Source organism: Styela clava, chromosome 9, assembly GCF_964204865.1.
Source record: "Styela clava chromosome 9, kaStyClav1.hap1.2, whole genome shotgun sequence".
Lineage (NCBI taxonomy): Eukaryota > Metazoa > Chordata > Ascidiacea > Stolidobranchia > Styelidae > Styela > Styela clava.
In genome coordinates, this window is record NC_135258.1 from 13794735 (window position 1) to 13809646 (window position 14912).

General features: G+C 31.8%; 1 protein-coding gene across 4 annotated transcripts in view; it reads right to left on the reverse strand.

The window, feature by feature from the left end:
• The window catches only part of LOC120340151 (plasma membrane calcium-transporting ATPase 2-like), a 30189-nt gene extending 15510 nt beyond the window's left edge, over positions 1–14679 (reverse strand). For 3 of the 4 annotated variants that reach the window (XM_039408426.2, XM_039408428.2, XM_039408429.2), the window contains exons 1-12: positions 14411–14679; positions 13057–13257; positions 11115–11375; positions 8823–8948; positions 8394–8528; positions 8010–8231; positions 4831–5045; positions 3470–3557; positions 3061–3218; positions 2562–2696; positions 601–707; positions 277–511 (exon numbers count right to left, since the gene is read on the reverse strand). In XM_039408426.2, coding sequence (XP_039264360.1) covers positions 277–511; positions 601–707; positions 2562–2696; positions 3061–3218; positions 3470–3557; positions 4831–5045; positions 8010–8231; positions 8394–8528; positions 8823–8948; positions 11115–11375; positions 13057–13257; positions 14411–14597 — 2070 coding nt within the window. In that variant the 5' untranslated portion in view covers positions 14598–14679. The remainder of the gene's footprint in view (positions 1–276; positions 512–600; positions 708–2561; positions 2697–3060; positions 3219–3469; positions 3558–4830; positions 5046–8009; positions 8232–8393; positions 8529–8822; positions 8949–11114; positions 11376–13056; positions 13258–14410) is intronic. The other variant, XM_039408427.2, reaches the window with a different exon arrangement.
• Between the last annotated feature and the right edge of the window lie 233 nt (positions 14680–14912).

The following is a 14912-nucleotide window of genomic DNA, read 5'->3' on the forward strand; positions in this document are numbered from 1 at the left end:
TTATCGCTTACAAGGGGAAGCTTAAAACAGCATGTAATGACTCATGTTCCTTACATGTAGCATGCATATTCCTAACCATTTACTACCCAAATAAAACCCATTATGAGTGTCCCAAATTTAGAAACAGGGAAGGATATAATTATGGCCTAAAATAGCAATTTTCTCCGTCACAAAGGATATTAGGCTGCTATATAAAATGTCCGCTTTATTTTTAGGGCAGGTACATAATGCTGCCAATAGACAATCCCCAACAGTATTATTATTTATAACTTATACCTCTGGCCTGACTGGATCTTCAATTCCGACGACACCAATAAGCGTCAAGTTGGAGACGACTGTATTTTCTTGTTCCCAATCAGGTAGTCCATCGGATGTAAAATTTCTATAAGCAAGTCCGATTGTCCTGAGTCCATCACTGGCCATCGACTCAATAACATTAGTGATAAGAGATTGTCGTTCCATGGCAGTGAATTTACGAGCGCTTCCGTCATCTCCAAGAATGTGTGAGCATCTGATATTTAGATTAAACTAATGTTAGAAAAAAGAACTAAGTAACAATAATAGAAGTATAGATAACATGAAGAAAGATTAAATTATTACTTCTTCAGAATAATTTCTGATGCTCCCTTGGTATATAATCTGTATCCATTGTCATCAGCAGGTATAACAGTACTCATTGACTTACGTGTGGAATTGAAGGTATAAACCTAGAACAGAAAAAAATATTCATTGAATGCTCATTTCCTATTACGCAGTAGTTATTTAAATTTTGCATTTTGTCACGAAAGCTAATTTAACTTTAACCAATTTATTTATATTAAAAAATCACTGAAAATAAAATATTTCCTTTAGATGTATAGCCTAATTAAAAGGTCAGATGTTAAATTTATTCCAGAAAAATTTATCTCAAAGATTTATTTGTCATCTTCTTTAAAAACTTCTTAAAACCCACATAAATTCAATTACGTACAACAGGGAATACCTTTATTTACCACATGCTGGGCTGAAAATCAGTTTTTAAATCATTCTGTTCACAGCGGCCAAGTATTTAGAGCATTGGATCTAACTGAGTTGACGCTGCAGGTCAAAAAAATTTTAAGCTAATGCCTACCTAACCCAGAGTGCAATAAATTAGAGCTTCTAGAATAGGGGGAGTAAAAAAAATTAACTTAGAATTCAAGGCAACTAGACTCCACCGATATCACATATATAAATTTACAAATGAATATACAACGAATCACAATTCATATGGATGAAAAATAAATCTTCATTGTACTGAACGAATCCTGATGTTACTGAATAACAAGTTATTCGCGTCAATAAAATCTAAAATATCGTGAATTTTTATAAAGGGACAACCTTGCCTACTATTTCATGCCAATTCATTTCAAATTCCCGAGGGAGGTACATTTAAAATTTTAATGCAAATGGTTGGAAAAGTACTCAATTTGAAATTTTCAGAGTTCACTGATAAGGGAATAGATAAGGGTTAAAACAGAAGCAAAATGAAAATTTTAGAATGAATATATCTTAAAAATAGGGAACTTGCGTTATGCATGTAAAATTCAGTTCCCGAATCTTATGTTAAGAATTACCTAAGATATTTGGAATGTATTGATTCTAATGACAAAGGTATAAATAAACCTCACACTAACAATAATAAGCAATTGAATATTTTTTAACTATTTGTAATATGGGGGATTTGGCGATCAGAAATTAGCTCATAGATGCAAGATCAGCAATAAAACACATAGACACATGTGTAAAGCAAGAATATCTAAATAATTTATCCCAAACAAAAGTTGACAATCAATCAATTTTGAAGCCTAAAAGCAAATAAAATTTTCTCATCCCATGGAAAATTTTCTTACAATGATTTATGATTTAACTCCTGTATAAATAATTTCATATAACAGCACAAAAATTTGCTTTCTAAGTGTACCATTGTGATAAAGTCACATTTCGTAGTTAATTTCAATAAGTAGCGTCATCAGACTAAGAATGGTCTATAAGTTATGTAAAATTGGACCGGTAATGGTATTTGCAATGAAATCGAGAGCAGTTTATGTATTGCCAAAAATTAAAAATCAGACATGATCGAAAGTAGAAATTAATACTATCTCATAAAATTTTCAAAGAATAATAGGTAATAACAAATAAGGGGTTATGGCTAAGGGAAACATGCCACCAACGTTTATATCAAGCAAATACGATAGTAAAACCTGAGTAAACATTCTTGGGATATATTGTAATAACTTATTCATTGTGTAAATATTATAAGTCAAACTAACATCACATCTATTCACAAAGTACTGCATCATCCTGACAATAAATATGGAAAAAAAGGTTTTTGGGGCGTGTTGATCTAAAATTCAACAAAGTGAAAGAAAAGAAAAAGGGGAAAGCAGATTTCCTTGTATTTACTCATCCCTAATCTACCTCAAAATTTTAAAGTAATATCATCAATGATGAACAATTATGTAGTAGATAAATACTTGCCATACTGGCTGACAAAAACCATGCCATTCATTATCACGGTCAAATTTATCAACAATAAATACCTTGAATAGTTTCTCTTCTGTGATTTCATCTCTGACAGATTGATAATGGCGTCCCATCGCTTCAACGAAACCAAGTAGAGCACATTCAGTCTTGTTACCGACTTGTGCAGGCTGTCCACCTTCCTTTTCTGGGGGCTGTAACAGCAGACATACATTAATAACCAATATTATTAACTTTGAACTTCTCAGTGACTAATGTTAGACAATTTGGGTATCTCAAAAAAGAATCGAATACTTTTAAATTCAGTCAGACAAGCAGATCAAACATGATATCTCTACTGTTAACAAACAATACAATAAAATAACTCTTTTATTTATGTTGTTTGAGATATGATAAACATAAAGATATAGCATTTTATGTAATTTTCTACATGAACTCGCCCTCAATTTAAATTGTATTCAATACTCAATAATATTTTCTTAGAATATAATTGGAATAGTGAAATATTCCTTTTCGGCCATCCCTGTCTTGATTTTCAAATAATCGATACAAACATACCACAATCTTAGAAGTATATCCACTGTTGACAGAAATTCCTGTGATCAAAAGTTCCACTATGTTTGATGGCAGCATTTCGGGAGTTGGTATGTATTCTCTATGATGTTTACCAGCGGAATAGACTTGTACTACCGTCATTCTGTTCGTTGTTAGGGTACCTGAAGCAACAATGTAAATGGCAAATGCAAGATAAGCTATGATTATAAGAAGTTACTAATATTAGAAAATATAAATTGAATGCTAGCTACATTCAAAAAGGTATAATAATATTGGGCTAACAAAAAAAAGTGAAAAACCTAGACCAAACACAATATAATGCTAACAAATACCTCCATTATTATCTTTTTCAGTATCCATCATTATCATGATTAACTAACACTATAAAATGATTGAAGTAAGCTGAATTAACCTGTTTTATCAGAGCAGATAGCAGTTGCATTTCCCATAGTTTCGCAAGCATCAAGATGACGTACCAAATTATTATCCTTCATCATTTTCTACAAAATAATAGTTCAAATAAAAATTATATTTAGTGAAAAAAATTATTACCGTAAACTACTCAAAGAAATGCAGCACTATAGCTAAAAACATGATCTGCTGCAATCTTGCAATATTTTTGTTATATTTAACTACTATAATAATACATTTCTTATATTCAAATTTAGTAAGTATTTTTGACATGAACTTCCCTTTGTAATTAATATCAATGCCAAAATCAAGACGACTGAAAAAACCGATGAACGTTTTTTTGTTACATTACATCATCTACTAATTACAAGAAATAAACCATTTTTATATCATAGGTAAAATGACCATGGGCGCCATTCGCCAAACTTCTTTATCGATTAACGTGTTAGTTAAGCACCCACTTTCTCGTAGAAGGCAAAAATAGTATTCTCAAAGTATCGTTAATATTCGAGAGAAATTATTCGAAAGAATTTTTTGCGCGCAAAAACAGACGTCTCGTAAAGTGCCTTCTCTCATTTTACCGAGAATCGATATTCACGAAAGTTCTTTAACGCGCCGGAGTGCTCGCAAGCTAACGAGGGGAAAATTTTGCTTGTTAACAGTAGTTGGGCAAGTTCTTAGCATGAATTCAGGTTAAAATGTATGTGTGTTTATTTGTAACATTATCTACATAATAATTAAACGTTATAACTAAGACGGGATACATGTATGAGACTGGAGACAAGTACGTGCCACATGCACCCCAACAAATGCTGTGGTGTTTGCATACTTCGTGAAAAATTGGTATCAAAAATCTATAAATGCCTAACTTAGGTGTAGGAGTGACTGTAGTCTAGTAGCTGTGGACCCACCTATGTATGCCAACTAACAGCGTACTAACATTCATTCATCTATTTTATTGTCGGTCACAGAAGTAGTTCACAATATGTAGGCCTACTCCAGCATTTATTTCATATATCCATAGATTACCGCTATATGACCCAAATTATAAAACACAGTCTGTAAACAGGGAAACCCTACAGATCGTCGCAAAATGAGCTTGTCCGCTCAGGGCGGCTAGCGGCAGTGACTGATATGGTTGAGAGATCATACAGTGGTTTTTGTTCAACGACGACCGTGCGTTAGATTTCGAGAGAACTTGCGTGACCGTGCGTAAAGTTTTACGAGATGTTTCGTGAATCGCACTTAACGAGATTTCGTAACTGCATTTTTGAGAGACAAGGTTACGTGCTCATAAACGAGGCTTTTTACGAAGTTTGGTGAATGGGGCCCCAGATAACACCAGAATGCAGAGTAAAGTACCTTCACTGAGAAAGCTAGAGACATTGTAACAGCAAGTGGTAGACCTTCTGGAACAGCAACGACAAGAACAGTGACTCCAATAATGAAGAACTTGACAAAATATTGAACATAGAGAGCAGTACATCTAGACTCCCATGATTTGCCACCAATAGCAAAAACTTGAATGCAGAAGATTATGATCAGAATTAAAACTGTCATCACAGCAACAATAAAACCTAAAATAGAAGTTAAAAGAGATAAGTAAGTATATTCCGAAATCTTAAAATATTACTATAAATATAAGTCATGTTAAGAACTCGGAAACTAATTAAGAAACAGGTCAAAGTCAGCAATAGTTATTGATTATCAGTGTGCCATAGAATACATAATAGCATGCTTCTTGTGGGTAGCAATTTGTGTATTCCAAAATTTAAAATATGGAAATATTCATACAAAATTGAAGGGTAACTAGTATATAATTGTACCTATCTAAAACGAGTGTCTTGCAATTACTATGTCATATTTGAAATGATCAATATAAATACTACAGTTTCAATGCAGATAACAATTACATGACTGTTCACCATGAAAAAAACATATTACCGGTACCGATCTTGTGAGAAAATTTACATTCGATGGTTTTTGTAACATGAATCCCTATAATGATGCATTCCTATTTAGGAAATAATTTATCTCAAATTATAGATGAAACTTAAGAGACTATAGAAGGATTCATTTCCTATTTTACATTGATATCTGATATTAGTTTTTCCAAGAGGGCATGCCATCATGATTTATTAGCAACTTATTGGGCAGATGTTTCAGATCAGTTGCAATCAGTGCCAGTTGTTTTATTACACAAACAGGTGACATGATTAAGTGTTCTTTTTTTATTGTAATTTTGATTTCCCTTTCCCCTCATTTCAATATCATTGATTGGTTGATAAAGGAATGGAGATGGAGTTTGTCAATGCAAAGCAGCTTAAGTGACAGCAGTGAATATTCTATTTTATAATCCCCGCCTTTTGTAGATAATGAAAAATATTGATCTTCCATCCTTACTCTCCCCCTCAATACATATATCAATAAATCAATAGGTGAAAAATGGTATTCCAAATTTAGATGGACATATCATTACTTGATTTCCAATTACCACAAAGTTATTCATGGTCCAAGTATAAACATTAGATAAAACAAGTCTCATTTACAGTAATATCAAATACAATACTTGGGGCAGCCTAATGCTGTTAGAATCTAAAGTTACAATAGTAAGTAGTGAAATCTTTCAGTGAGTCACATAACAATTTCATTATTTGCCATTTAAAAAAAGGATATACCATAAAGACAACACTCTGAACTGTATGTATATGGAAAGTTTACAAAGGACTGAGGCGTGTCATATAATGTGAAAATGATATATAAATGATCATTTTTTTCGAATTATGTAAGCGGAATTTTGTATATTATTACGACCATGTCATGAATTGACTTACATTGCCATACGAAAATAGCATAGATTTTATCTGTTAGGTATGTAAACTGCCATTCCATGGTTAATAAGACTCGAATGTCAAACAATAAACATCCAGTATTCAACGCAAGTACAGTACTAAAATGTCTATGAATCATATGTATTTTTATATTCAAGTCACTGATATTTATACATTTATAGCACGTGCCTTCCACACAAAAATGACTAACTTATAATTTCAATATTGAATACCACTCTGTCAGCTGGGAAAAGCTGATCAGGTCGAAAAAATTTATCCACAAATCATGCTCTAATGATGATATACCAGTTCATAGCTTTTTTTAGCAATGATAACTTTAAAAGATAAACTGGTTGTCATATGATTTGTCAGGTATAACATTACTACAACTGATGTAAATGCAAATTCTTCTGAAAATGGCAGGCCTGATGAAAGAAACAATTACTTGAATCAATTTTTAATTGTGAAGGCTATTGAATTATTCATAAATGGTAGGTTTTAACGACTACAGGTGGTGGTAGATTTCCTTGTTTAAAACTCGCAATTAGAAATGCTTATAATTATCACATAGTTCCATTTCCGTATTCCAAAATGTGTTTAGGCAATCCATTTACAAAATTAGAATTGTGGCAAAGAAACATGTGTATGTAAAACTACACCTATGGTACATGTATAACAACTCTAACATTTCACTTCATAGAAAATCATGTCTTTACGATATGATTTTCAGTTAAAAAAATGTTGATAATTCAAATTTTAATAAGCATTCTGAATGGATATGTTATATGAATAATAAATGTAAACATTGTATAAATTTGATCTGAACCTTAAAGAATTTCATTTTCAATCTTAAGTTATGAAAAAACGTCTACCATCTAAATATTCCAATAATCTTAATATTAGCTGAATGTATTTTTTGATGTGCGCAAACAATGACCTTAAATTTTGCCAAAAGTGATTCAACAACAATATATAAAATTAGCTCCACCCACACAGTTCAGCACATACTAAACAGTGCAAATTACGAGTGCTGGCAGCAAACTTATTAGTGGTATGGTGGATATGGATCATCTAAGATAACCTATTCAAGTTGGATATTATCCATTTAATAACTTTGAAACAAGCTTATATTCGATAAAAGAAATTTCATCCATGAAACTTTTAGGTTTGCTACAAAATAATATCTAAGGTAAAATTTCACAACATAAAAATGTCATTGTGCTTGTCATTTCAAATTTAGGATGAAACAATGCTCATTATCATGATCAAAGAAAAATTATACAATAATCTAGAATGAGTATCATATAACATTAGCAATCTCAAAGGTATGCATCACAACTTTATAATAACAAATGGGACAGTTGCAAACTAGTCTAACAGCTGTCAAATCGTAAGAGCATGCTAATTAATTAGCATCACCGTAAGTATCAGGAGAATAATGCATAATACAGAAAGGTCAAATACCTAAGGTACCTTTATGTAATAATTAATCTAGCATAGCATAAGAAGGTGCAAAAATTTTTTTTGCTATTAAAATACCAAAAATAGTCATTAGTCAAGAACTTTGCATCAAAAATTACAACATAACTTTCATGAAATCAAATAGGACAGACAAAAAAGTTTACTACCAGACGAAATCAGCACAAGCAAAGACTTTTTTTATACCAACGCGAAAATCTTTAATGAAAGCAACAAAATTTGAAACCATACCTGCATAACCAATTTGTACAGCAAGCTTCGTCAGTTTGGCTTGTAAAACAGACTTGTCTTTCCTGCCTGATCTCTTCTTTGGCTCTCCATCGGTTTCTGTAGTTCCACCATTTTCTGTTGTATTTCCTTGGGCATTTTCCTGTGGATTTTCTGTCAATGGTATTTCTTCAGGAGATGTTGAGTGGGTGTGATCGTTTCGGTTGTTTGATGGCGCTGAGTTTTCTGTTAAAAAAATCATGGCTCATTTTAAAATTAGCTTGAAACTTTACAAACTTTGAAAGTGTTTATGTTAAAACCAGCAAGGAAAATTTTTTACAACTTACAATCAACCTAAACAAAAAATGATTCACAACATGTTCAGACCAAGTAATGTCAGTGACAAACCTGTGGGTGCTGCATTTTTGTCTTTCTTTTTACTTTCTTCCGAAGCTCCAAGAAGTGAAAATATGATTCCAGTTTGAGAATTGACCCCAACAGCAGTAACCAACATCTTGCCACTTCCTTCCATAACATGCGTGCCTGAAATGAAAAGACAAATATTCATTCAACTTATTATTAGTATTTTGTAGTGGGCATCACCCTGAGAATATACTACAAATAAATACAATTTTCAATATCAAGAATGCCCCTTGGTAAAACACATGCATTCTGGTGCATAATCCTGATAAACGTCAAATTTTAGTGCATATAATCGAGATTATACCATCTCCCCGATACCGAGTTTAGAATTATGTCACATTATACATAAACTCTATAGTGCACAATCAGAAATCCCACTGTTCATATAAGTAGAGAAACGAAATTGAAACTGACCTGAAAGAAGCATTGGGTCAACATGTACCCCTTTCTTAACATGATCAGATTCTCCAGTAAGTGAGCTCTCGTCAATTTTTAGGTCATTGCTCTGCAATAATACACCATCAGCAGGCAACAGATCACCTAGAATTTTAGAGTACACAATGAAACTTGTGAAAGTTGTCAATCAATCATTGTGACTTGTGAGGAATAAATGCAAACTCAAATATCGTCACAAAAGATATTAGACCGAATATCATAAAATTGTAAGATTTAAAAGTAAAAAGTTTTCACAGTAGAACTTATACCACTACTGAGAAAAGCAATACTTCATGATCAAATAATTCCAAACAAAAATTTGAAGATTTTGTGACAATACACATTATTAATTGTAAAAGATTGAATCATGTACATGAACATTAATCAAATAATATTTTTTGACTAGGAGATAAAGTTAAATACAATTATATTATATATCATTTTGATACATTTATCATATCAATACTAAATTACCAACTGTGGTTTTCTGTTCAATTATTGACAACGATCAATCAAATACACATAAACCCACAATAGGTAGGTATGCATATATAATTCCACATAAAGTACAAATATATATTATGTATAGTGCTTGTGAATACTAATCAAAGAATGAATTTAGCGGATATTATTTAAAATTCATATTATCCTGTTTTTAACCAATTTGTTTGATGGTCAGGTCAGTAAGGCCAATATTCAGGTAACAATTATAAAGTTATAACTGATTTTCCAGCCTAAGAAGATCTATGCAAATTATCCACTCAGGCCAGGGTTTCAGTTGAAATCAAACTAGACTTTTTTTGAACATTTTTGACCAAAAATAGAATTCTATATATAAGTTCAATAAGTATTTTTGAACTTAATGAAGTTTTTTTTTTCCAATTTTCGTTCAGAAGGATTGTTTCGCAATTTCGACGTAACCAAACAAAGCAGGAAAGCATAAACAGAGCAAAATGTCAACTAAGACAGCAATTTCAATACAAGGATGCAAAAACTTTACAAAGTGAGGTTCAAGGTAACCCAACGAGCGTGGTCGGGCATCAGTAACGTTATCAATAATTCAGTGCATCCAAGAATTACAGTCACACACGTCGGGCTTGCGAGCAGCTTAAAACCAAAATCTCTGCATAAAAATGCCACCACAAACAATAACTAGAGATTCCAGTGCATAACCAAAAATTTAAGAAGTTTCGATACTCCGCAATATGCAGTGAAATTACTGTCATTATTGAGTTATTGATAAAAGTTGTTCCAAAGGACTATTGAAGCAAGGCCTCGGAGAAAAAATGTACATGTTCCAAAAATTTAAAATATCAGCAATTGAAAATTCAATATTCAATGTCTTAAAAACTCTTCAATGACGAACTATGTAGATAGCATTACAATATATGAAGTAAAATACATTTATATTCTCTAAAATACATTAAATCTGGTACGAAACACACTATGTATGAAAGTGAGCCTAGCAAACCATAATTTTCTCAAATATTCTTTTAGCCCAATCAAATCAATTAGTTTTCATACATAGCAAATCGTGATCTGTCAATGAAATATGTCCACCAAAGACAAGGTCCATGCTAAAAATAGTTTCCAATAAATTTACTCTCAAGTTCGACCAAAATTATATAATACAGTGCAGCATTCGTAAGAAATTTTGAATCAATTTTTTCAAAGATAAATGTATCATATGCTGCGATGGTACAGGGGTTGAAACTTATTAATCAATTCAACAATATTGCAACAAACTAAAAATGATAATAAATTGGATTTAAATATATTTAATATCATTTGAAATATTTCGTAAAAATGCCCACAAAAAGACTGCAACATTTTTTTTACAGTTTTATTGAAAATTGCATATTATCCAAAGCAGAGTTAACTTAATCTTTGTAAAATTTTTCTCGTTAGTTATTTTTAGTTTATAATAGTTTTTTCTGCATAATAGCAATTTCATAAAACCAACTTGGCGTGACAACATGTATCGATTCTCCCTATATTGGTCTAGCAATTATTGCGATGAACCATAAATTATATTGTAGGTTTAGTGCAAGCAGAAGTGAATGTAATATATATTTTTGGTACTTAGGTATCCTACTAATGCTGCAATAACCCTACCACCATCACCCCTTCTGTTTAGATCCAATTTTGTACAAATTAAAAATGTATCTAGAACAAAACATGAAATACAAAAGTGTTTGAAAAATCATCAAAACAGCAAGCAACATAACAATTGACAAAAATAGAAATGTACATGTGTACAAAAATACGTACCATATTTAACCTGTGTTATATCTCCAACAACAATATCAGCGACGGGAATTTCCACGACTTGACCAGCTCGAATGACTGCAAATTTTTGCTCTTGCTCAATTTTATTTTGCAGTCCACGAAACTGTTTCTCCTTCGTGTAATCATTACCAGCCGTCACTAGAACAACCACAACAACGGAGCCAAGAATAGCAGCCCCTTCTATCCACCCTGCCTCTCCTTCACCAGCTTCACCACCAGCAGCAAATTCCTCTGGCAAACAACCTTAAAAGCAAAATTGCAGTATATTATAAACAGAATATTGTTGAAAATTGATATTGCATAATGCCACGTACATTCAATATACCGTAATTTCAATATGATATATCAATATAACAGTCATTTCATTATTTTAACAAGTGCGCAATTTTAAAAATAAAATGAATATTAGCAAGTCATAAGAATACTAAAGCAATGACTTATTGTGGCCATAAATTGATGCGCTTGGCCGATACAAATTTCCGAATGTTTTTTAAAACAGCAGCATAAATATTGGTATAATAAAAATCAATCTCATGAATTGAACTTTCAAAATCCATTATCAAAGCAAATAAGAGCAAGCATATTTGTGTATTTCGGGTGGTTAACCCTATAAATAGAAATTCCTTTCTCAAAACCTTGTCGTGAATAATAACATAAAATTTACCAAATACCAAAGGGTGTGAAACAGAGGATTATAATACGATACTATTTATACACATGTGACCCACGTATGTTTACTGTTATATTTTATCCTCGTGTTATAAATAAACCAAGAGAAAATGGTTCGAAGTATTGGCTTACACATTACCGGTACATTAGCATATAAGAGGGACCTTCTGTGTGCTTGCACAATTATAATTTCTTTAGTGCTGTGAAAGTTTTAATAATTTATATGGTCGTGTACCACAAGCATCAGGATAAGTTGAAAATATATCAATGGAGATTGAGTGTAGGTCCCGTAGAAGAGATGACCTTTTCAATAAATTTAATTTAGGCAGAAAAAAGTTCACCCTGAAAATTGCCTGTTAACTGGTACAAATTAATATCATTCTTATTTTATGATTTTAATTCCAATAATAGAAGTCAAGTTTGGTACAGTTTCAATGCGAACATTCTATACCATATTAGTTTAATATGCTAAAGTGAATTTGAAAGAAATACAAACATAAATGTACACCTTGAAACCATTTAGCCAAATTACCGTTATTCAAGTTGAAAATTATTGTATTATTTGCTTTGTTAGTCAACTTAAGTTGACTACTATGTTGCCACACATGTAAAAAAATGTTGAAATCCGGACAATAAGTTAAGCATAATTGAAATTGTTCCATCATCAAGTGATATCATAATGAATAATGAATAAGTTGGAAGAATTTGGAATGAAAGTTGGGCAACTAAATATATTGCTGATAAACAATGTAATATCCAAATAAGCATTATGTAATGACTTATAACAAATTTGCATAAAAAGTGATATATATTCTAAAAAGTTGGGTGAATTGTAAAGCTAAGATTATTAATGCATGAGCTTAATACAAGCTATAAAAGATCAGTCCCTACCTCAATGAGATTGAGGGTATAATCATGCTGTATCATTTTGAGTTATTGACAGTATGATTATATATATAGGGAAGTAGGATAGTATTTGTTAAAAAATACAGATTTTATTTAACAAGCATAAAAGCAAGAATTATTTGAAAAGGCAATATTATGCGGAAATGCATCTGATGCTCATTGTATTATCATACTTCATCAAAAACTCTTTTTTTTAAAAACCATTGTGGCTTGACCGCATTTTAAAACATTTAAAGTAGTGACCAACTCCTTATTGAAATACCCAGATTCGTGACTGGAATTATAATACATGGTTATGTTTCATGGAAAGCTGTTGAAATAAAAGATAAAAAAAAAACTTGAAACAAACCGGTGAGAGGCTGTCCTTCTGGAGGTTTATAAAATGCAAGACCGAGGGATATAATAGCGGCTACTTCTAGAATAATGAGAGTGACATCTTGTAATGCTTCCCATACTAATTCCAAGAATGTCTTCGGCTTCTTTGGAGGAATAAAATTGGCGCCGAAAACCTTCCGACGAAGTTCCAACTCTCCGGGTGCACCGCCCAAACCTAAAATATGCAATTTGTTCTTAGTAATGTCACATAATCCCATGAGACAACACATATGCCGTCCATTGACGTTTCTAAAATGCAAACTAATTTGTCACATGCTACAAAAGTGATGATTGATTGGATTCAAGTAAGAAAATTAAATAGGAATAAAAATCAATCAAGTAAAATCAATGAAACATGAATACAGATTAATCGTGTGCAAAGAAAACTATAGCAGTTAAATTTTTTTTAACTGAACAGTTACAAAAAATCACAGATAAATGAGTTGAATTGCAGTTTTTTATTGTGGTTAAGCATAAAAAAATATACAGATTATGGAGAATTATGTGAAATTCTTGAATCGATTCGATTACATTTTTGGGTACAAAATTTAGGAATCATTCAAAGTCACATTCTTGACTATAATTTTCACTAAAACTTCCAAATGTAAAATTTTGACACTTTACATTTCCAAAATGCCAACTGAATGGCTTTAAATGCCCGGATACCAAATTAATCATCCATGTAGTACTTTTTATCAATGAGATGAAGTGAAATTCCACTAGCAGTATTTTGTCAGGTCCTCGTACAACTCTGCTTTTGGATTAAGACTCATGACATGTTTCATAATTTTTAAATGGACAGAAATACATCATTAAAAGCTATATAGGTAAATAACCTGAATTCTGCATATACTGTTGAGTTGATCAACTTGTTTATGCCAATCTCTAGTGGGAATATTCTAATCCCACTATAGATTTCCACATTATCATAGATCCCTATCTTTTCAGTAAGGTTATAGGGGTAGTCTTTGCTTGCATTCTAACATATCAGATAGGCTTTGACATATTTGTCGTTTGAGTTAAATGTACCATCATGACATATGAATATTATGAGTTTTATTTTGGTTAATAATATTCACACTGAGTCACTGACACACACCATAACATACATTGTGGAAAGCAAGGATCTACTATGGTCTCTAGGTCCTAGGCAGAATGAATCTAGCATTTAAAATCGGATTATGAGCATTATTTTGAACATAACAGGATAATATCATGAATTTTCTGTAAGATTACAGCTATAACCACGCTCAATAAAATATGGCATGCAAGAATTGAAATTGTTTGGTCCAACTTTTATATTAGATGCAAAAATGTAAAATATATACCATCGACTGGAGAAGTTTTCAAACTAGTGGCAAGACCAATGACATCTTGATATTTTTGTTGTATTTTTTGTATTCCTTCCTCTCCTCGAAATTCCATCAAATCTCTCAATTCTGAGAGTTTGCAATCGAAATTTCCGCTTCCATCGCCTTCCAACATCTGTGCATTATTCGCACCCCTTTTCGACATTTTGAAATCACTCCAAGAAAACAAGAAACTTAACTAGATTGTTTCTTCCCTAGTCATTAAAAAAACTAAAATGTGTGAAAATAATATTTAGATGAATTTATAATGGATCAACCTTGTTAAATACAAACCACTCTAAACAAAGTACTAGACAAGCAGTAGCCAATTGCACTATATATAATAAAATGAGCCAGAAGAACAAATATTAGTTTCAACAATTCTTTTGAATGCACCTAAGAGGCTAAGTGACTAATGTGTCATTTCTGTAAATTCAACACAATTTAAAATAAAGTATGATCTGAATGTTACTTGAAAAAA